The 25104-nt window shown below is 34.7% G+C and overlaps 1 protein-coding gene across 1 annotated transcript in view; it reads right to left on the reverse strand.

Annotated features, from left to right (window-relative positions):
- EYS (eyes shut homolog) overlaps positions 1-25104 on the reverse strand; it is a 722813-nt gene that overhangs the window by 136504 nt on the left and 561205 nt on the right. The window contains exons 37-38 of the mRNA XM_063389422.1: positions 14526-14690; positions 6390-6543 (exon numbers count right to left, since the gene is read on the reverse strand). Coding sequence (XP_063245492.1) covers positions 6390-6543; positions 14526-14690 — 319 coding nt within the window. The remainder of the gene's footprint in view (positions 1-6389; positions 6544-14525; positions 14691-25104) is intronic.

Here is a 25104-nt window from a genome sequence, read left to right on the forward strand (position 1 = left end):
GCAGAGTGTCAAAAAGGCCTAGTGAGCAATAAGAGTCTGAGTAATGCATTAATTTTTAAACTTTTGCCAGAAATCCATGTACTTATACAGTCAACTGCTTTAGATTAATACCTTACTTGAAAATAGGTGAGGTTAGATGGAGTATATATGACTCACCAGAATTTTTTTAAAATAATGTAAGTAATCAATGGCCTCATGTTTTTTCAGAGCTTTGTCTTTGAAATATGGCAGATCTCCATTGGTCCTCCTTGTTGCTTCCATGGTTCCAGGTAGGGCTCAGCACTCCATCTGTGACTCAGAGCCCAGTTCGGTGTGGAGCTCTGGATGCCTGGCACTACTCTGTATTACTGAACTGCTAATACAGTTCATATTCTAAAATTTAGATAGGTATGAACAGCTTTGAAAGAGACTAAAGAAAACTCACACCTAGCAAAAGAACCTCATACCTTCTTTAATGCACTGCTTTCGGTCAGTAGTTTTAGCTTTCGGAGTATGCATCCTTGTAGGAACACAAATGACATTTAACCTAACTCTGTAATTTGTCCCTAAGAAAACAGCAGATATCACCTATTTTGAGATATAGCCTTTTCATCCAAGATAAATGTATAGTGAGGCACTATGAATTGGAAGATGAAAATATTATGGCACCATATACCGTGAACTGCTCTGTGGTGAGCCACTTTGTAATAAACCATCCAAAACCACTTAATGATTTTTTTTGTGTACCTCCTTACAGAGAATGAGACACAAAAATAAGCCCTTGACTTATTATAAACTCAGTTAAGCAAAACCCATAGCATTAATGTGTTATCAACCTTGCCCTAATACTGAATGCAAAATGCAGCACTACACCAGGTACTGAGAAGAAAACTTTACCCCAGATGAAACCGGGACAGCTGGCTTGAGCAGGAATGTTGGAAGGACTTCCAGAGGTCCTTTCCAGCCTAAAGAATCACTTGATCCCATCCTTCTGTGCTCTTGGGTCATTCCTTTAAGGTCAGTGAGTGTAACAAAACCCAGTTTAAACCCAGAGCATGAAGGGTACAGGAATTCAAACATCTGTTCTTCAAGTCAGTAGCTAATGAGCTTGAACAGCCATAGCAGTTGGGTTGTTGGCTTTGACAGATCACTGATGAAATATTGCACACTGCTGATGAATGAAGGAAAAAAAAAGTTTCAGAAAGTGGCTTATGTTTCCAAACACATTGAATGTTCTGTTCACACACAAAAGCTGAAATTGAAACAAACAGAAAAGATAATATTTTCTATATTCTTTATGAGAATCCATTTTCTTGAGTTATCCTAGATAATATGCCACATGGAATGATTTAACTAGCTGATGCCAATGTTCCAAATTTTTGTTTTAAAATTTAATTGCACATATAAGAATTAGTATTCATTAGCTTGATGTAATGCATCTCTTATGGGATTATTTTTTAAGATTGAATAGATGTAGTTATCACTTGTGTAAAACTGTAACAGCTTGATTAATGAAACTGGGATTAAGTCTTTCAGAGAACAAACACTACATAGGTGTACAGGGCAAAAGTGTTCCTACCTTATAGTGGCAAATGTGATGATTTTATGAAATTTTCAATTGCTATAGAAAATGCAGTAAACATAAGTGCATGTAGTTGTATATATGTCCTAAAAAATAATCACAAGTTTTCTTCGAAATTTGTTAGATATAATTAATATCCCAGAGCATTTCCAGTTCCATACCCACAACATGGGTATAATTCATGTGCTGACTTAAAATTCAAAATTAAGATACAGAGTATGTAAAATATTGTTTTTTAAAGCCACATCTAAATGTGTTTTCCTTAACAATTTTATGAATTTATATAATAAAATAAAAATTCTTAAATCTATCCCAGACTGTTTTCACTGTTAAGCTTCAAATAATTTTGAAAAGATTAGGTGTGATGACAGTGACATTGTGTGTAGTTGTCTCAAGTCATTTACCAAATCACTTTTCCATTTCTCATTCATCACATAATTGATTATGTTGGAACTCAGTATTGCACATATGAAACCTAGGCTACACTATATACCTCCTGAGATACAAAACCTGCTGCTCAGATGTTTCTAAATCATAAAAAAATCCTATATTTCTAGGTAACTGGTGATGTTGAAGGCAATGGCAAGACATAAGATAATTAGGGGGATTTTTTTGTTTGTTTACTGATTTAATGTAATTTTAGGTAATACTTTCATGCTCTGCAAGATACCCAACACCTGTAAATAATAATAAAAATATGCACTAATATGAAAACCTATATATCTCTGAAATAATGACATGAAATAGATAAACACTATGACTAAAAATGAGCTAACATATTTTATGGAGAGTGGTTTACATATTTTTTTTAGAAACACATTTTCAGAATGCACATGCAAGAAAAAGCTTTGTGGAATAGTTCAAGCAATGATTTTCTTTTTCTGTGGAAAGGGAGGAAGTAGAAGTGTAGGTAAAATCATGGACACTCACAATATAATCATGTAACTGGTACTTAATACATTACATCTTGCCAAAATTTCCATGTGGAGGTACAAAAACATGCTGAGGACTTTCACAGTTCAGAATGTGCCATCTGCTTTTGAAGCTGGAAGACTAAACAATAAACTTCAGTAGCTTCTGTACCACTGTATGGTCTTGGTGAGAGCTGGCCAAATTAAGTAGATAATGTATTTAACAAACAAACTCTTTTAAGGACAGCTAAAGGTGTCCTTCTCAGCCAAGAGTAAATGCTCACATCCATACTACTGATTAAAATGTGACAGAAAACTGGAAACAACTGCTTTCAATATGTTCATTTGGAAGAGACATGAAATGTAAAAGTACATAATTCCATGATATAGCTCTGTGGGGATGGGCACTATGTTCATAAAATTCCAGAGAAAAATTCTGAAAGTTCTGCAGGTAAATAAGATGGAAGAGTGATGCTGTCACAGACAGGGAAGATCTTAATTAATGCTTGCTTGGAATCTCACAAACAGAAAAAGACCCTCTTTATCACACCCCTGTGCAAAACAGACAAAAATATCACTTAGCGACAAAAATCTAAGATGCCTAAAAATTATCAGTACTCATATTCCAAAAGTGACAATTCACCTTATTATCTAGAAAAACCAAAATCCTGACGACTTGATTATCTCAATCTCTTCTACTGAACTAAAGAAACACCATTTGTCCCCATGACAGTCATAACATTTTAACCACTAAGTAGAGCAAATTTTACATCAGGCAAATGCATTTCAGAACCCACTCATAGAATGAAATGTGTTTGAATTAATGTTCTTTGAATAACTTTAAAGAACAAATCCATAAAACCAATCCAAACTACATTTCAAGTATGTGCTCAAAGCTTTAACTGAAAAAACCAATACAATCTCAATTATGAAAAAACAAACAAAAGAATATACTCGAATGCACATTTTCAAACCAGTAATCAAATCATCTTAAAATAAACAGAAATAGAAATGAGTGAAACTGCATTGAACTAGGTTTCTATTTTCTTTATGCAAGGCAAAAAAAGTAAGCAATCAGAGCTTTATTGACTTTCTTCTATAAAGCTGTTGTTTCACAAGGATCATAAAGACAATGACTGAACATTTAAAACTCATTTAATCTTCATCAGGTTTGAGAAAATGGCCATATCTAAGGAAACTAATCATACAGTTAAAAAAAGCAATAGCTCTAAACTATGGGAATGTATTAGTTTCCTGCACATGTGGATTAAAAAGAATAAGTTTGAAAACCAGAAAGTCTGCTTCTATAGATATTATTGGATGAGTTTAACCACTGGAGTCATAGCTGCAACCAAAACTAGAATAACTGTCAAATATGATCTTCCAAACTAATGCAAAGTCAAATGTAACAAATGTATTGTTCCCCTGCTGGAAAGCCTTGAAACGGAAACAAAAAATGGTCATTTATTCTCCTCTTTGACTGTTTTCCTGCATTATAGGGAAAAAAACCCCATGCAAAAACCCCATTAATTTTGCAGGTAAAGTGTACAGATAGAATTATCTATCTCCAACAGCCTCTGAGAACAAAAATCAACAGTTTTGTCACGGGTTCATATTTTATATCTTACAATACAAGATCTTGGGATGCTACAACTGCCTTGTCAAGTTTGCTTTTTCCTTTGACAGAGGTTAAGGATGATTGCTGAAGGATTACAATTTTATTGCTGCTTGGTGAAGGATATACTGCTCTCTCTACATTTTAGAAGGACTCACAAGAATAATCACACGTCATTTTGAAGGCCAAGCCCATAAACTCAAATTCATGTAAATCCCTGCTATTCAGTCTACAATCACACCTTGCAAGTTATTTGGTATGCCATTGTTTCAAAGATAGCAGCATAAAATTCCAGTAAACAAAGGAAATGTGTAAATTGAACTGACATTATTTTTTGGTGTAACAGCAAGGAGAATGAGGCCATAAATACAGAGGTGTTAATTTTAAGGTAGAAAAAGAAGCAAATAAATATTTTGGTGTAAACTTGAATATCTAGAATCAATTTTTAGTTGCAGTTAGATGCATTTGTCGCTAAGATATTACTGGAGTTTGAAATCTACACAGGGTTTTAATGGCTTGAATGTATGAAGGAAAGAAAATATTACCACAGCTTATACAGTGCAGACATTTATCTGACCAATGTCTCACACAAGAGAAGTATCTGGGATTAAAAAACAACCTTAGAATAGTTTTGTAGTATTGAGCTGCATAAATCTATCAGGTATTTTCTGAGATAAAAAACCCTCTTTAGCTGCTGGAGCAAAAGGAGAGGAAGTGATATAATTGTCTTTGTAAATTTTATATACTTTTACAATCTGTACAAAACTCCTGTAATAAATACACTGTCAGCTGATAAGATTTGAAAGTATGCTATGTGACTTTGCTCCATTAATACTAGTTGTTAATATTAAGCGTAAAAGGAAAAAAATCCCTGTTTTAAATGCAGAAAAAGAGTAATATAGAGATCTGTAGCTGAGAAGAAATAGAAGATGGAAGCAAAACAGTTTCTGAAATGGCAGCTCCTATTAGCCTTCCATGTACTGAAAAAAGGATTTATATTCTAACAAGTTTGTTTCTAAAAGAAGTGGTAAATCTTATGAGTTAAGCACACAATCTAACAAAAAAAGCTGAACATTCTCTTCACCCCATATCAATCTACTTTATGTACTGAGATCAACAAACCTCTGTCATTTTAGAATTTATCAACATTTACATCAAAGAGAAACAGCTCACAAAAAAAACATAAAAATACTCAATTTTGCTTTGATTTTCCTTTTTTTTAGTAAAAGGCAATTTTGAGAAGTCTAACATGCATGTTTCATGGCAACTTTTGCAGCAGTCTCCTTCATATACCATCCTTTGACAGCAAAAATAGTCCTAGCTAAGGCTTCCTTTAATTTAATAATTTGTGCATTACATTCCCTCACATCACAAATGTTTACATTCAGGTGCAGCAATTATCTTTAATACTTAAACTATGTAAAAAATAAAATATTATCTTAATCACAGTAATTTTATATTTTATATGAGTATCAGATTTATTTCTAAATATTTCTGAAGTAAAGGTTGAATACTTTATCATTATTTAACCTCCCTAATACAAATATAACCAAATCCCCTATATTATTTCTGGTTTACCTCTTACCTAGCTTGCACATATGAAATTCCATGACTGGAAAAGGGTTAATTCGTTACCAAAACATGATACCAATGCCCATCTCAAAATCATAAATCAACAATTCTGAGAACTTTTGTTTGTACAAGATGAAAAATTGCAGTAGTGATTAGCAACTCTTGTACAACGCTGATAGGATGGTGGCAAATGTACATATAACAAATTTTAGAATCATAGTTGTTTGGATAAAACTTTTAAAACCAAGTCCATCCTGTAATGTGAGATGTTGTTAGCATGCCCATTTTTAATTTTTTATCTTAAACAATAGATTGGTCTTGCACTTAGCACTAAAATGTGATGACAAATCTAATTTATTCAATGTGTTAATTAATAAGGATAAAATATAAGGCCCCCATTTTTAACCTCCAAAATTATGTTTAAACTGTTTCAATTCTCAAACTGACTCAATGTGTAGCTGTAAATGTATCTGGACTTTGGATGATTCATAAGTTCTCCAAAGGACTGAAATAATCTGTGTGAACTAAAATGTATTTTCAATCAAGAAATCAAGGAGACTGCCTTTTGAAAAAGGTTTCCAAATTTGCTTACCTATTTGACTCTCTTTTTATCAAAAAAAAAAAAAAAAAAAAAAAAAAAAAAAAAAAAAAAAAGAAGTGAAATCACATTTTATTGCTCAATATAGTTAACTACAATTCTTTTTAATGTAGGCCAGTGGTAAATTCTTACCTTATTGTGATAGGGATGAGTACACCCTTGCTGACAGATTGGTTCAGGGACACAGTCAGAATGTTCTGAGAGTTTCCACAACCTAATCGAACTGTTGGTCTTCCCTCCACAAGATACAGGTGAAGAAACTGCTGTCCAAAATTTCTTTCACCAGCTTTGAAAACAAAACCAGAGATAGTCACATTTCTGAAAGTGTAGGACTTCACAGAACTATTTCACACTACTGGAACACCATCAGACATGATGCCTGTGTGACATTGGGTCTTTTCTATCCATATAAAGGACTCATCTTGAGTGACTGATAAAAAAATCAGACTCTTTAAATCTCTGTATTTAGCTGATAACACTTAAAAGTAAAAAAAAAAACAAAACTAAAAGACAAAATTTACTCAATACCACTGAAGTTGCATCAGTCTTACAGAGGTCTTAATATTAATTGAACTTTTCTCTATATCCAACAGTATCAACAAAGGTGACAATAAAAAACCCAAATCACATTCATTCAGTTTTTCAAATAAGTTGTAGAAAATAAAAATTGTAATAGAACATAAAATAGATTTAAAGATTATGAGAAAATCACCTTTCTCAATTAATGATATATTTAAGACTTGAAGAGAAGAAAAATTATTTACAGAACATCAAACATACTGTTACTTGCACTCTTAAAAATATGAATAAAAATATGCTTAAGTTCACTCCCACTGAATAGTTTTTTATACATTGTAAAAATGACAGCTCTCAGGGTTGTTGTTTTCCTGAGATTCTCCTTGGGGTTGCTGTTCCCCAAGGTACTAAGGGTCCCCCCAAGGTTGCTGTTCCCTGGGAGTTTCCTCGGGGTTGCTGTTCCCAGAGGTAATAAGGTTTGCAGTCTTCTCTTCGCCCTGGGTGTTTCACACCGAAGCCAGAGACGACAAGTTGAGTCCAGCAGTTCATGTTATCAAGCTGTTTATTCTTAATTATCTATCAGTTCTTGTCCAGCTTTGCAAGGCGTCCCCAGCAGAGCAGGACACGCGGCTGGACTGGGCGGATCAGAGAACCCCGCACCTTAAGTACGGTACCCTTGACCCAACCACTGTCCACAAAGTACTTTTTATTTACAAAATTGTACCAATACCTACTACCTATGCTAACATGTCAGTTCTACTCTAAACCAATCTCTAAAACCCAACTCAGCACAAGATGGGGGACGAGAGCAAGGACAAGGAGGACAGGGGCCACTCCCCAATTCCTCCATCTTGCCTCTTCAGCCCCATATACTAAGAATCCTAATTTCTATATTTATATTCTATAATAAACCATCCTCTACTTATTTTAAATGTTTAGGATTTGTGATTCTTCCTGCATGTGAGTGTTCACTCCCATGGACAGGAATCAGAGTCAGTGTCCTCCTGGGATCTGTGTGGGTCTAACTGAACCCCCTGTACAGATCCCAGACCCCCCTGTGCAGTCTTCAAACCCTCCAGGGTGGCCAGAGGGATATCCTGGACTCCAACAGACAGCAAAATATTTATATTTAAGTGATGGATGATACATGGCTCTTCTACAAAACAAAGGACTGACACCTACAATTTCAAATGATACTGAGTGAATGTACCCTTTGAATATGGCTGTATTTGATTTTCATAAAAGGTAAGAGAGTTCCTGTTTACAATGTTTATTCCCCTTTAAGACAAATAGTTAAAATATTAACCTGATTTTTCACTGTCTTTTACTATATTTAACTGAATTAAAACTACTAAGTGAGTCACAAAACTGAATTTACTGCGCGTATTGTTTGACATATGACTGCCTCTGAGTAGGAGGCCCTGGGCACTGGCATGGGTATCAGTTAAGTAGAAATCTTACACCAGCATTTGGGGGACCCTCAGCTGTGGAGTGCCTGGGTTTGGGGTGGGAGTCTTGAGTGAGTCTGTCCATGAACCATGAGTAGCAGTCCCCCGGAGTGGCTCAGAAGGGCTGGGATCTGGGCTGGGTTCCAGCTGGGGTAGGAGCCTGGAGGTGCTGGGTAGGAGCTCCCAGGGCTGGAGCTGCTGGAGGGGGCCACTGTTCAGAACATCCTTTAATATTTTTATTCAGAAAGGCACAAAGAATGAGGGCATACTTGGGACTTAGAAAACATACTAATTTGTAAAAAAAAAATTATCAACATTATTTTGGAGGACAAAACAAAAAGCAAACAATCTTTTAGAGCAGAGAGAGACAACAGTGCTTGCAATGGCCTGATCATTTTTTTTGTGTAGTTCCTAGCAGAAGCAGTTCACAATATAAACTCTATCCTTGAGAGCAGCTTTCTCGTCAACATTGCATTTCTTCAGTCTGTTACAAATCCTGATGACCTACTGAAGTCTTTTATGCTTAGACATATTTTGTATTCTGAATACCTAATTAACTCCAAAGCTATTTTAATTTGACTGGATTTCATGCCTTTGGCTTTTACAATTTTCTTCTGCAATAGTCTGATAGTTCTCTTTCAAAATAAATTGCACTATTGCACTGCTTTTTAACCCTCACATAACTGATATATGCACATATTGTATAATTTGTTTTCTTATCTTCTGCACTCCCTGCACATGCTGTTCCTGGCATTTCCAATTTCTACCAGCAAATTGATCAATAAGTCACATTGATTCAGAGAGAATGAAGTGGATGTATATGTGCATGTATATAACATGTCTTGAAAAAGTGTGGTTACAGATGAAGAGCTTCTTTTCCCTTCTCCCAGTGACTCTGTCTATTCACACTGCCCACTAGTAAAAACTTGGAAGAAGGTCCTCATCATTACCAGCAAAGTAAAAAATCTGGGACAGCTCTCCCAAAGGTAGCATCAGTTCTTGAAACTTCAGTAAGTGTTGCTACTTGAACCTCAGCCTAGGGAACACTTTTAAGTCACACTTACAGGTGACTAACAGCATTCTTCACATTATTTGCTAGGTGGTATGAAATCCCTTGAAAGCACAATCCTTTAAATCTTTCTACAGGAACATGAGGAGTCAGAGAAATTTATTCTGGCAATGTGACAGAGCATATGCTACCTAGTGTATATGGATGGAAGTTACCTTCATAGGACAAGCCCAAGTCATAAGCAAAACCAGAAAGGTTCTGGGAAGAGACAGAGATTGGGAAATATCTGATTTAAGAATCTTATTGGATACTAGAGGTAAATTATTTACCTTAGTAGAGATTATGCGAGGGATTCAGGCTAAAGAATGCAGATTTCAGCAATCATGCTATCACAGAAAACTGCTAGCTGGAAGGTTATTTTTGTACATCAGTATGACAACAAGCAAGTGGCCACTGGGCTTAAATGATTGCCTATCTAAAGGACAGACTTGAAGTCCCATTAAAAATGGGATAAGCTTTATTAAGAAAGAAGATCTATTTTGACACAGAGGAATGATACTGTGAAATGCTCTGCTTGAAAATGCCAGCTGAAATAACAAAGAGACTGCAACTGAAATGCCTGAAATGCCCTTATTTAGTTTCATAAGGGTAAAGGGAGTATGGTAAGATCTGGGGAACAGAGCTTCTGAGAGCACAGGAAATAATTTATGAGCACAACTTATGAAAAGGGAGCTGTTGTCCTTAAGGAATGCTATAAACATGGACTGTGATATCTGAAATCCAATTGTCAGAAGTTATGGGCTAGCATATATAGCAGAAGCTAAACAATCTACCCTTGAAGGGATTGTAGGCAGCATTATGCTGACTCTGTTAAAAGCAAAAATGATGAAGTAAAACTTTACAACTGTATCAGGTTTTTATGATCACTAGTAATTTATTTTGTTTTGTGGCTAAGTATCACAATTTGCTTTGACATGTTGATGAAATTTAATCATGCAAACAAATAAAATAATTAAGGAATAGAATAGAAATTTTATGAATGCATTCTGTAGTCAACAAATAAATCTTCTCAAACGATGGCTAATCTTTATTGGCATAAATGTAATTGTCTCATTCTACCAACAATTTAAACATGAGGTAACTGCAAAAATTCCAGATAGCTTTAGTCCATCTACTGTTAGCATTCAGATGTTTCTTGAATACATACTGAAATAATTAGGGAAAACATCATTATTAAGAATTTAAATACATTTTTCTTTGTATTAAGACAAATGTAAGTGTAGTAATTTTCTATAAATCTCACATGGGCTTCATGATATCTCTTTCCCCATTTTTTTCAACAGACAATCTGTTTTTGGAAGCATCTACAAGTCCTTATTATTTACTTATTTATTTCAACCAACCATTGATTAAATTCTTGCTAATAAAGGCATCAAATAGGAAAATTATTTTTTACAACAGTATGGTATGATTTACTAAAGTGACATGCCTAGCATAATGATTCTCATATTCTGCCCATTGGTTAGCCTATAAGCAATCTTATTTGCTGTATTCTCTATATTTATTTGTCTTATATATATATTTGCATATATATAATTGCACTAGCTGCTAAAAGGTATTAAAATAATGCATTGATAGTTGAAGTGTTCTATTCTCCTATTTCAAGGCACGTGACATGAAAAGGTGAAGAAGGCACAGATCTTTTTTGTTCTTTGCTGGCTAATGTACTAGGTAAAGACAGATGCAAGTTTTAATCCTTTTATGTTATCCTTATGATTTCAACTTAAATAGTCTTCTTATGCACACTTTCTGACTCAAATTCATTTGTGTATCAGTAGCATCTTGTCTGGGATTTTTCCCTGTAATTAAATGTTTACTAATTATCTGCCAGAAAAACAGATGTAACCTCACCACCACCTGGTAAAAACAGGTGTGTTTGTAAAACATGTAATCTGAAGGTAGACTAATTAAAAAAAATCAAAATGTGTAACAATTTGCTTGTAAAGTACATCTGAAAAAAGCAGATCACTGCAATGTTCTTTTTATTTAAAAAATTATTTTGACAAATAGAAAGGTTTTTGCTTTATGAATTTGTGAAGCTCATTGTAACCATAATTACAAAACCATTGCTAATGTGCATAAAATAAAAGAATCTAAAATGTTGGGAACTTTAACCCTTAGAAGTGTGTGGTTCTTTTACCTAGTGAGTGCAATAGCCTTAAGTTGGCTTTCTGCTGATGGTTCCTTCCTCAGATGTTTGATGGTAACTCAGCTTCAAAAAGAAGCAGTAAAGGCAGAAGTTGTATTACTATTATAAATGGAAGAGCTGACAACAGCAGCTTCTCTTTTATAGTCAGTAGAAATGAAAATGAAAGACAGAGCAGAGAGAAAAAAGATGGAGATGAAGGAAACACAGAGAAAGTATATGAGGGATATTTATCTGACAGAAGAGCTTTGTGTCTGCATGCAGAAATAATTTAAAAATTAACAATCTCTATAGGTACATGGAGTTCATTCATAAAACACTGGAGATATTTTAATTTACAGATTTATACATATATATATTTATGTTCATGTAAAACTAAACAAGAATTTTGATCTGAACCATCATAAAAACATTTGCAACATTTGAATAGGAATCTAATTATTAGGGATACACAGAGCAAAACAAGAAAGAGTAAAAACAGGTAAAAGAAATTGGTGCTATAGAATGAGGGGCAGATATTGTTAAAGTAGCAATGTAAAGCAAAGATCTATCTAATGTTAACCCCAGTATCAGAATTCTACAAGATGTACAGTCATCCATTACTCTCTGTGTCTGTTCCACAGTCAGGCAGAGATTCATTTTATTTATTTATTTATTTATTTATTTACTTAGCCTAACAGAAATCTAACCTTAATGGAAACCCTAGTGGTCATTAAAAGAGCAGAATATTGCAAATCAGTTAAAATTCCATTTTAGGGGTAACAAAGGGAATGACATTCTACTGAGAACCTATGAAGAAAGGTGAGTTTTCATTGTGTGAAAACATACAAAAATTATCCCAAGTTCCTAGCCTACACCAGCTCAATTTTAGGGTGACAGCTGAACTCATACTGCTAATCCTGACCCATACTTCTTCCTGCTTTTTGGGTGCATGGAGGGACAAGAAGTGAGCGGTGGCAGAGTCCGTGGAAGTGTCAGATATGGGTAACTGGAAAGCAATACACTGCATGGTTCTCCACTGCTGCTATTCTATCCTTCCAGAAAGCAGACACATTTATTCTAAAGAATATGAAGTCCTCAACACTACTGAAATAAAATCTCTGCAAACACCAGAAAAATACCACATCAACGATTTTCCATAGAGGGTATGAACTACTAGCTGAACAGGTTACATTAGCTTGTAATATCTAATTAGGCTAGATACAGGATGAGTACATTATCTAGGAAAGATAATACACAGAATCATATGAATTGGTCATCTAGTTAACCCCTTGCAATGAGCAGGGACATTGACCAGATTAGGTTGCTCAGAGTCTTCTCAAACCTGACTTGGATGATTCCAGGGATGAGGAATCTACACCTTACTGGGCAATCTATTCCAGTACCTTGCTCCCCTCATTGTAAAAAAAAAAAAATCTAGTCTACAATTACATTCTTTTAAAGATATTACCCCATGTCCTATTGCAACAGGCCCTGCTGAAGAGCCTAATATTTCTTGTTAGCACTCTTTTAACACTTGAAGACTGGAATGTGGTGTCTCTAGAGCCTTCTCTTCCTCAAGCTGAACAAACTGAATTCCTTTAGCTTCAGAAAACACCACTTCCTCCTGAGTATAGCAGAGAATCTTCCATTATTTTTTTTTTGTTTGGAGTTCTTTGAGATTTTTAGTTCACAGAGATGCTTACTCAGGGCTTATGTGTAGATAGAAAGATTAACTTGGCTGGAGCCAAATTACTTTGCAGTGATGAAGCAAACAAAATCACTAAATGCCAAATATATTCAAAGCACTTCCAATAACCTTCCTTGAATTTTTCTTCAAGGGCAAATAACTACTCTTGAAATTGAAATAACTAACAAGTATATAAAACATTTCAATATAAAGAATTGCCACATCACCACTTATCCCCGATTCTTGGCAAATTTTGCAATACTGTAGCTTAGGCAGCTACAACAATAGCCCAGATATAACCTACAAGGAATTGAGATATTATTTTCAAAAGCAGTAAACATTAATTTTCAAATTGGGGCTAGAATGTTTCCCATCTAAAAAAAAATCTAGTACAGATGATAATAATAAAAGGCATAATTAAATGACGCCACAAAGCTTATATTACTTTTAACCCTGATCTCTAAATATGTACATAGTTCAGGTGAATTCACATGTACTACTACCAGATTAACATAAATGCAACAAAATTTAATCAGAATTATTTGTGCTATATCAATAAGATTTCTTTGGGTACAGAAACCCTAGGAAGCTGCAGTGAACTGAAAATGCTCCTAGTGAATTTGTCTTTATGGAGTAAATCTATCAAATAATCATATTTTTCTAGCTCTTCTTGGGTTGGGGAAGAAATCACCTCACTTTTCATGTTTTCCATTTGCAAGAAATTGCAAGATAAAATATATAATGAAATATTCAACTGGCAGACAAGTCTATTTTTTCTTGCTGACTAGTGAAAAGTGTACTTCTGTCTAGGAAGTTTATGCCATATATTGAGGAATGAAATATGCAAACAAGAAGCAACATTTTTATGTAGTATTAACAGGCATACATCCAAGCCTGCAAGTATATTCTCTGGGGAATACAAAAGAATTCTCTGAAGTGTGAAATCACAGTAAGTGCTTCAAAATATGTCAAAATTGTGGAACTTAAGTTAGTTCTATAAATCAAGAATTTGGAACCAAGATCACAATTATAAAAAGCAGGACTCACTCCAACTCTGGAGAAGCTGTTTCTCTATAATAAGTTGTTCAAAACTTCTTCAATGCTTGTATTTTAGAGCTGTAAAACTTACAACTTAAAGTCACATGCTTACTATGTTCTCTCTTGTCAGGAAGCTGCATTTTCTCTTGTAAGTTATGTTTTGCTCAATGAGTCATGAATTAAAGAACTTTCCAGAGGAACACAAGGAACAATGGTATGAATTTTATAATGCAGCATGCATTAGAATACCAAAAGGCTTCTACTGCATTTTAATGACTCATTTTGCTGTTGAAGAGGAAATGCCAGCTGATATACACTAAAGTTAATAAGGACCTGAAGGAGCTAAAACTGATACTTAGCTTCAAGTATCTTTGGTACTCACTGTAAAGAATTGTGCCATTTAGAGCAGTTGTTTTCACTGTCAAGTACAGAGTTGTCAGATTGCTTGTTTCCTGCCCAGATGCAGTCCTGGTATCAGATACAGATGTCAGAGAAGGTAGCTCCAAATAAGAATTTCCAGTGAAGGATGGAAAAAACAGTGCAATGTCTGAAATGAACAACAAAAAGCAAATCTTATTAATTTATTACAAAATAAAGTAATAAAATCAATCACATTTCAAAAGATCCATTTTTGTATACCTGTGAATAGCATCATCAACTATATTATTTGCTGAGCATACATATAAATTTATTTAATTTCAAACATTCAAATCAAAGACACAGAAAATGAGAAAATACCATTATAGGAGGGACTACTGCCAGAAGATGCAAGTTAAAACAGCTATCATAAATTTTTATATTTACAGACATGTCAGTGCAGAACTTTTGTCCCATGACACCTCTATGAAGTACTTTTCATTTTGATTTCTAGGCAAGAAACTCAGTTTTTCTTTGTTTTCAGGATACTTAGATTTTTGGGCTTTGAAACCATGAAGAGGATGCCATTGGGCAGTATATGCATTTTTCCACTACACTCTCTGGGAGTGAATAATTGTTAAGAGAAAAACTTTAAGTGTGAAGGCTTAACATTTACAATGTTTATTGCATTCATTACTTCAGTCATTACAGTTTTCTTTTTTTTTTTTTTTTTTTACCCTGTAGACATGATAATAGTAGCATGAATGCCAGAAAAAAAAATAAACTAAAACTAATTGAGGTTAGGCAGAATGTCCTCTAGATGTCTTAAGAATCCTATTTAAGCAAAACATCTTGAAGATTGCCCAGACTGATCACCAGGGATATGAATAAGGAATAAACATCAAGAAAAATATTTTGATTTCAGGTAATATTTTTGCAGGAAAATTTTTACTTTGATGAACTAAAACTATACAATGAACCTGTGAGTGATGATTACACACAGGCATGACTAATATTTTTTTTTAAATGTCTTCACTTTACTGATTTTTTTTGTGAATCTGACCATTGTTTATCCTCTGCTGTTTTTATTGGATTTAAGAAAAAAGGAAAAAAGGAAAGGGCTAGCTAAAGAAACTGAAGATGTTGAAGGACAATCATTAAAAAAACCCACACTCTGACAGCAAAAGAAAGGCAGGATGGAAAGCAATGGCTATTTATGTTTCTAAATCATAGGACTGAAAAAGTCAGGGTTGTTGGAGAAAGTGGAAAAAGCTACAGGATGAAAAAAAGGTCAGTGGTACTGCAAAGAGAAGAAGACCTACATGATTAGGAGAGGGTTTTTTGCCTAACTAAATTCATCCTTTCAAGAGAAACAGTACTAAGAGATCTAGCAGTGTAGTGCAGGGGCACAAACAGGATTAAGGGCTGGGTTCTCTTTCACATGAGGGAAGGCTGAGAGATCCAGGACTCCTAAGGCTGCCGAAGAAAAAACTTTGGTGAATCTTACAATTGTCTGTAAATACATGAGGATGGAGAAGAGAGAGCCAAACTTTCAGCAGTGCACTTGATAGGCAACAAGTACAAACCAAAACCTAAGAAATTACACCTGACCACCTGGAAAATCTTTTCACTGTGAGGATGGTCAAACATTGCCATAGGTTACACAGAAAGGTCTGTCAGGTCTCAGTTCAGAGGTTTCCAAAACCTGACTGAGCGTGCTTGTGAGAAACCTGTTCTAGGTGAGCCTGCTCTGCTTGAGCAGGGGGTTGGACTTGATGGTCTTCAGGTGATGGTCCCTTCCAACCTCAACAAATTGGTGATTCTGTTATCCTTCACAGGGAGGTTCTGGGCACTAAGCCTTAATTATTATTCATGAACTGCAGTGCCTTTAGAAACCTCAGTGTAGTTCAGTACTCACAATATAGTGGTACACTGAGCAACAAAACTATTAAAATGTCTTTTATTAGGCAGTTTAAAAAATACAACTAGCCAACTTGGAGAGTAACTGTCTACAGTTTATATTGTAAGCTTAAATTAACCTGTGAAATTTCTTTCGGCTAGGTGAAGGCAAAGAGGAGAAGAATGAAGAGGGGAAGGGAGCATGGTATATCTGGGCAATCTTGAAAGGAAGGACAATCTCATCAGTCCTTCAGGAAGGATAGCTCCCTTCAAAAGAGAGATTTTCCTTAAAGATTTAAAACTTTCCAGGGAGTCCAGCACCTTGCATCCAGAAATCTTTGCGTTGATATATAGGCAAAACTACTGAGAAAAGATGCTATTTCAAGCATCTGCAGTGCTGTGCCCAAAGCAGCCTAGTCTTCCATCACCAGTGCTGTGATGTCCTCTCAGAAATCAGCAGAAGAGGCACAGCAAATGCAGCAAATGCATCAGAAACAAATGCATACCTGGCAAAAAAGCCATCCAGAAATGCCAAGATGCAGAGCACATCCTCTTCACTATGGTGTGCGGGCTATTAGCCTGCTGATCCTTCACAGTCATTTTCTGCCCTAAAGCTGTACAACAGCTGCAATGTGTTGCAAGTCTACATCATCAGTAAAGAGGTCACTGAGAGCACAGGGATTAGTCTTCTGCTTAGATGAAGGGCCTAAATGGGACAAAACAGATTGAGTCTGTGCATTAAGAGCCTGGAATCTAGGTCTGTGATAAAGTACACAGATAGAATACTGTGGGCAAAGCTGCCAGTCTGGACTAAATTTTTCCACTTTCTTCATTTTACTAAACTCCTTATTAGCAGAAATTAAAGTCTTGTGCAGCATTGACCATGACTGCACACTGGTAGGATCCACGAATCAGATCCAAAGAAGGGCATCTTCTGAACTAAAATGAGCTAATTTTCTACCATGTTATGAATGTATTTTAGTACTTCTTCCTAGCAATATTTACAGATCTTAATATTTTTAGATGGTTGCTGGCAATAAATAATTTAGTATTTAATTCATTTCACAGAACAGGCCAACAAGAAGAAGTAGTTCCTTAATTCCACCTGGGTTCACTGTCTGACACTGTCACCTCTGTCCACGATCACCATGATCATGAAGGGACTCTGCTGGAGCAGTGGTCTCCAAAATGAGTGGAGTGCATGCAGCCTAAGGGGTTCTCAAAGCCATTAGCTAGGATACGGGAAGAAATAGAAACTTTCTCACATTTTAAGAGTAAAAAAGAATACAAATAATTCAAGGGAAAAAAACTGTAACAGAGACTACAGAGTTGGGTCTGAATTACCTGACAAACACATATTGCTAAGAATTACATTTTAACAATTTACCCAGACTCAAATTTTCTACTGAAATAAACAGATTTTCTGGGATATTGTTTATGACAATTTTCACAATAACACATAGTATAGCAAGAAGAAGTTGAGAAACATCAGCAAGTTTCTATTATGTCCCTACCTGACTTTGTCTTAGTCAGAAAATAAAGAGGAGTAAGGGGAAGAATATAGTTTTCTACTGCTAGTAAAATGGAATCAATCTGTCTCTAGTCCTACATCTAATTTTCCCTTTGCATTTTTTGTTTGTTATGACAAGTTTGGCTTAGCACTAAATTCTGTTGAATTCTTTTTAAAATATATTTTTCAGTTCTGAAGATGTTAAGACTTGTCAACTGCACCAGCCAGCCCTAAATAACTTCAAATGAGAACCAAGAAAGACTTTTAACATCATGAAATCTTAGAAAGAGAGAAATGCATTCGTCTTTCAATAGGAAAATCAGACCAAATGTCTGACTAAGCTTGTCCACAATCTACAGGGTAGATAACTTCATTCAATATCCCTGGTCCTCTTTTATAATAAAAGTAAATGGATAATCCTGGAATGTGATTGTCCTCACCCGATCATGACCTAAACCTGCCTATTTCTCTCTATTTGCTATAAAAGGACTTGAGGGTCAATAGTTTAGCTGTAAACATGTACACCAGCAATACCTGGAGGTAGATGAACAAGTCTCATTTTTGCTGCTTATGCATCAGATATAGATGGCCTGCAGAAGGATTTTCTTTAGGCAAAACCAAATTAGTACAGTAGTTCTGAGTTGAAATGTTAAAGATGTGAACTGAACAGGATGTCAGAATATTTAGTCAGGGGCTTAAATTCTGAATTTCCTGTTTTTATCTTTCAATTACAATGGTAAACATCCTCTGAAACCTATGGATAAATTTTATGCCTGTTCTTCTTTTTCATTACTCAGAGAATGTAATAGAAGCACAGGTGATAAAAACTTTTATGAGCAGTGCAGGAAACCTTTTCCATATTATCAAGAATGGAGGTGTTCCCAGCAGGCAGAAAGTCAGTTAAGAAGTAATATCAAGGGTCTGATGAATACATGATCTGTTCTATCTATCTCATGCTCGCAGAATTTAACCACCTTAGAGTAATGAATTCTTCTATCTTATGTTCATGGCGTGAAGAAAATCAAAGTGAAATAAATATGATTTCAGAAAATTCCTGGGAATTATGTCTGATACATTTGAAATCTGACTTGGGTGTTTCATAAAGCATCACAAACACCTACAACAGTACAGAAATACAGTAACCATTTCCTATGAAATAACTGATTATCTGAGTTCAGCTCTTTCTAGACAATAAAATATGAAATAAAATAAATCTTACTCTTGCTGCTTTCATTCACTTGTCTCAATGCACAAAAGCCTCCCGTCTGCTGTAACTGAACTCCTACATCACAAAGCAAAAATTCCTTACAAAATAAAATGCACAAGTCTTCCTCTATCAGGCCAACCTGGTGCCTTTTGATAACGCTCTCTGCTGTGAACTGGGAGGTCTGAAATCAGATCACTGACTTAATCTCTTACTTTGCAGACTGCTAGGGCCTTTGAATGGCAGAAAGTACATTTAATTGTGAAGACTCAAGAGAAGAGCACTAGAGGCAATGAGTCACATAAGCAATCCTCAGAGAAGGACATCAATTCATTTTTTATTGAACGAAACTGCCATACAAGTGGAACAGTAATAGAAGAAAAGACTTTTTAAAAAATTAGGAAAACAAAGCAGAAGATATTCAGCAAGCATGGATCTGCAAAGGTACAATGAAACACACAACAGAAACAGGGATGATCAGAGGGATGGCATTGCTTCCGAATGGAGAAACAGAACAGGGCTATTCAACATGCAGAGGAAAAGGTGAGTGAGAAATGGCAGCTCCATGTCTTCCAACACAGCAGGTAAGGGCACTCAATTACTCAGTTATTGTTACTATCAGGTCACAGGCTTGCAAAAGAAAAGGAAATTCTTAGTAACTTTTTGCAGAATGTTTGGGGTAATTGCCAAAATATATTATGAGGGTCAAAAGTGTATTAAAAATAGTGAAAAATTAGGAACTATACAAGAACAAGGGAAACTAATCCACCAGACTAGCAAATATAATGGAACTGCAGGTCAGGAAATCTTAGTCTCATTGATTGGTGGAAGCTGAAGTAACGTACTTGGGGGAAAATCTTAATTGTCCTGTTTTATATATCCTTTTCAAAGAGTGACTGTTTTTTCTCTGGGACAGGATATTGAGCTAGATGCCTTCTCCTGGCTTGATCTGGCTTGTGATTTTTGTGTTACTTGTTCTGCTCTGTGTATCACTACTAAGATTGCATGACTGAGACTAAGAGAGATGCAGACCATTTAACATAAAGGAAATTAATGATTCCATAGATATCTGAAGCGCATAACAATTGTCCTTACCCAGTATCTAGAATTACCCATCTCTTTTGACAGCTCTGTTTCACTCAGCAGATCAATCCAATGTAAATATCTTATTAAATTTATTTCAAGAAAAAAATTATTGATAGTTTTAGCATCCCTTAAATAAAAAGAAGTTGAAAAATTAGCTGCATGTCTGAAAAAACAAGATCATAGTGAATCAGTTTGAAGTTAACATGCTTTGTGAAAAAGAAACAAACAAAAATAAGAAAAAATATTTTCATATTCTTATTTTGTAGTTCATGATAATTCTTCTTCCACTCTCACATTTTAGGAAGGAAGGATTTTTTTTTTTTTTGCCTAGACTTCCAGTAGTTGTACATCTGCAAAATTATAACTACATTCCTTTACAGGAGATGAGAATTTAGTCAACTGCTGTGTCTATGTGAAAGGATGAAAATTACCTGTCTCAGAATAAAAATAATTTTATTCAGTTAATGGGCAAGAAACATTCTAAAATGTCCAGGTGAGATGTGCTGTGTAATTATAAAGTTCTGTAATTTTTCTCAATTTTTCATAGACATACAAAGGCTGGAGGTGTCAGCAAGTACAACAGACTGATGTGGAAAAGAGAAAAAAGAAAATTATTAATTATTATTCAGCTCAAGATTTTGTGGAAATAGAAATGACACCTCCACAGAAAAACAGAAAATAGTGAAGATGTCTTGTGATGGAAAAATCCCAAACAATCTAGTTATTGTTAGCCCAAAACCACAAATAGAATTAGCCTCTTACTGCCTGTTTTCTTGATAGTTTTGAAAACAACACAATGATTTGTCTTTTTGTGTTTGATTCGTTTCATCTCCAAAATTTATTGCTTTTCTCCTAAGTGCACTGGATTTTGAAGCGGAAAGAATATTCCTAATTGATACTTGTACCTAATCAAATGTATTTTACCACCTGCATTCAAAATGATGCATAAGTGCTTCTCTTTTCCTGAATTTGACATAGAGGAAATTGGGAAGCTATTATCTAATATTTTTTCAAGCTCAAATATTTGACAGGAAATATGATCTTCCTGCAAAAACACCAGAGTTTTATCTATTTTTAAAAAGCACCCCATCTAGGAGGGAAATGAATGTCCTTTATATCTTAATTTATGTTTTTTTATCTTTCCCAAGTACAGGAAAAAAGTCTAAGACAAACTCTTAATATGAAACTATAATATAAACTGAAGTTGTCACACTGCAGTGCGATATTTGATGCTGAAATGCTGGTTTCTTTGAAGGTCGCTGCGACACATATTATGGCAAAATTTAATGAAGCAAGACTTGTAAAAATCTTTTGAAGTTCTCTCATTAGTAGATTTGTTCTGTAAAATATCATAGAAGATCTACTTGAACATGAGCTTTCACAGTTTTGATTCATGTCTAATGAACTTGTAAAAGAAGAAAATGAAATAAAGTATTGGTTTTCAGTGAGAGAAGAGGCAGCTGTCACAATATCTTTGAAAACTCATACTTTTCAAAACAAGTTGATGTACCAGGGATCACCATTGTAATGAACATTGATTCCACAAATGAATGGGTCAAATAACTTAATTTTCTATTAGTTTCCAGTGATTCTCAGCTAAATGTGTAAATATTTTATTTCTATGTTATAATTCTTATGTCTATCAAAATTCCAAGGCCTTTTGTTTTGTTTTATGGGGTATCAATATGTTTTCAGTAGCTTTAATTTTATCTCTGTCATCTAAGTTTAATTTTATTCTCTGCAATGGTGCTTGAACACATAAACAAACATTCCTATCCCAAAGGATCTTAGAAATACTTGAAGAGTAATTGCCTATAAAAGTTTAATTTGGAAAAATATTCAGATTTTTTCAGTGCGTGTCATATTTAGTCAGCTGCAGAGGAATCTTCCATCTGGATAACATTGCAAACTAATTTGTCATATGGTTGGCACCAGATATTAGATGATCAATATTAAAAGTGAAATGCAAGCTGTAGTTTTAAGAGCACTAAATTAAATGTGCTCATGTAAATAACACAGTTTACATATTGCTACTGTGTGTATGTAATAGATTTTTATTACTTTCCTGGGAGATATTGATGATATTTTGACAAGACTTTCCTATTGTTATTTAGCTATATAGGTACATAATTTACAGAATTTTTTAAATCTTATCTGAGTTCTAATCTGAACTTGTTTTCACAGGTTCAGAGTGCAAACAAAATAGGAATATGAAAGCAATTTCTTCTCTCAATTATTCAAACATCTTGCTGTGGCTTCCTTTGGGAATCATGTAGCTAATTCAAAGGCTTGGTCAGAAAAATCAACAAATAACATGGAAAGAAGAACATATAAGGGTTAAAATTATTAACAAATTAAGTTAGTATCAGAGCATGAATTTGAAAACCAGATTTTTCACTATATTTGCCCTTTTCTGCGAGGATTCAAAAACCAGTAATTTTCTGCCCCCAGTTTTGCTAACGTAACTTATTTATTAACCTAAAATGCAAAAAATATAAAATGAAGAAGTATCTATACAGACATTTTACCTATTAATTTCCTTTATTTCCTAACATTTACCACTGTTACATTAGTTAGGAATTATAAAGCTAGAAATATCACTTACATATAATGTAAGTTAGAACATTTGCACTAGAATGTATGCAATGTTGGTCTTAGAAAATTATTTTCCAACTGATTTTTAATGTATGTACTATGTTAATATTTAACAATAACCAAAAAATAGTAACAAATTTGAATTATAGCAACTTGATTGTTTTCTTGGCAATTACAGGACTAACATTTTGGGGGAAACACGTTCATCTGCAAATATTTATGTTTGCTTAATCTCAAGAGCAATAATTTCAAAGTATTTTAATTGGGCTCAGTGTTGTGGGGTGCACCAACCAATTCAGTCACATGTAATTGATAAAGAATATTACAATCAAGTAAGCAAATTTATCTGGATTAAAATAATGAGGTGGTCAATTGAAAAGCCATAAACTTGCATAATTCCTAATTTTTAGCAGTCTTATTCAGCCAAGTTTCAATATTCTCTGACATCTTAGGTTTTATCTTGGCTATAGTCTTTAACTATAGTATCCCCACTCTCCCACTTTCAAAATACAACTGGTAGAAGTTCCAGATGAGATGGATGTTCAGTATTAAAGCTTTCAGTTCATCTGCTTGCTTTTCTTCCATTGATTTGATGTGTCAGTGTTAGCAAATCTTTACTGTGGGTGTAGGTGAAACAAAGAGCACCTCTTCAGTATATCTGAATAATATCTGAACAATGCCTTGTTAGTGCAAACTCTGCATGGATTTTTGGAATCTGAGCAATTCATTCTACTTAAAGATGTCCCTGCTTTTTTTAAAGTGTGAGTTCAACCAGATTTAAAGGATTTTAAAGGACTCTTCAACCCAAACCACTTGATGATTCTATGATTTTATTAAAGCAGAAGGAAGTGAACAGTAGATAAGACACTAACTGCCTTGTCTTAGCTGCTGCCTCTTGGGTCAGTGTAACCCTTTCTGAGGAGGAAGGCAGAAAGAGGTGGAAGACTGCTTTCCTTAGGAACAGCAGAGCAAGCTCTATTTGGAGACAAAAGAAGCCTACATCATGGCTGTAAACACAGCATTCCCAACCTAATTTTTTTCTCTTTCCGTTCTTCTTGACCAAAAAAGCCTGCCTAAATGGAGTCCCAAAGGTAATAAAAGGCATGTGAAGAAAGCCACCAGTTTTGAGCAGATCTTTTTGCAGATTTGACTTTTGTCTATACAGGGAGTTGTTTACTGGTTTATGTTCCATGCAGGATCATTTTAGACAAAGATTTTGTTTGTATTTTGGGGTTCTGTCTGAAAAAGCAAAAAAAAGTCCTTTACTCTAGCTTTACTTGGGAACCTGAGAAGTGGTTGATCCAGACTAAAACATCTTGTTTCAAAATCAGTTCTAGTACTCTTTTCCCACTTAGTGCAGAATATCACATGCCTATTGATTTCAACACATGCCAAAATCTTCCTTTTGTTTAACTGTACAGAATTAGATTTTAGCACTGCTATTACCCTCTTTGTATTGGTGTAAGTAGATCTACTCCAGCAGGTTGCTGAAATTAAATGAGTAGCAAGGTGGTCAGTGAAAGGACAGAGATCATTTTATCCTACAGAAAAGTATGTGCACACAAATTATTTCCTTTTCTCTGTGACTTACTGCAGATTTAAAATAAATTAGTTTCAAGATAAGCAAAACTTCTGTTTGATAGCAATTCAAGTCCAAGTGTCCAAGCTACAACATCAGAATATAGTTTGGAAAATGCATTAATTGAAATGACACAAATGATGGAAAACGTATGTCAAGTTATTTTCTAGCATTTGCCAATAGTTGAGAAACAATTTCTTGTGTACATGGATATGCCTACAAAGGATCCCAGGATGTAAATAATCATCTCTTCCAGGCAACAATAAAAATACAGAAACATTTGTCATGGACTAAAGTAATCCCTGTTCCTCAAGACCATGCAAAAGAGCATTTCTTAGGCAGGTAAGAAACAGCAGTAGATCTCAAGCTAGCTTCATTATGAAAAACACCCAGGTACTATTAAAAAATTGCTTAATTTATTTCTGTTGTTTTAGTAATTGTTGAGCCAAGGAATTATACTTGTGGCATCTTATTTTCAATTAAATATCTATTTTAAAATACTGTGTTGCAGTATCTTCTAGATCTTCAAACTATCTATTTCTTTCATTGATATCAATGATTTTCTTGTGTTCTGGGATGACTTTCACTTTATTTTTAGGAAGAAAAAGTGGTAATTCTAGAAGTTTTCCACTATGAGACCTGTTTAACGGTTGAGTAACAATTACAAAAAACTGCAGCACTGCAAAGCTGATACTGAACTCTTTGTGCAACAGAGAATGATTTCAATTTTA

Source organism: Prinia subflava, chromosome 2 (assembly GCF_021018805.1).
Source record: "Prinia subflava isolate CZ2003 ecotype Zambia chromosome 2, Cam_Psub_1.2, whole genome shotgun sequence".
In the NCBI taxonomy this organism is placed as follows: Eukaryota; Metazoa; Chordata; class Aves; order Passeriformes; family Cisticolidae; genus Prinia; species Prinia subflava.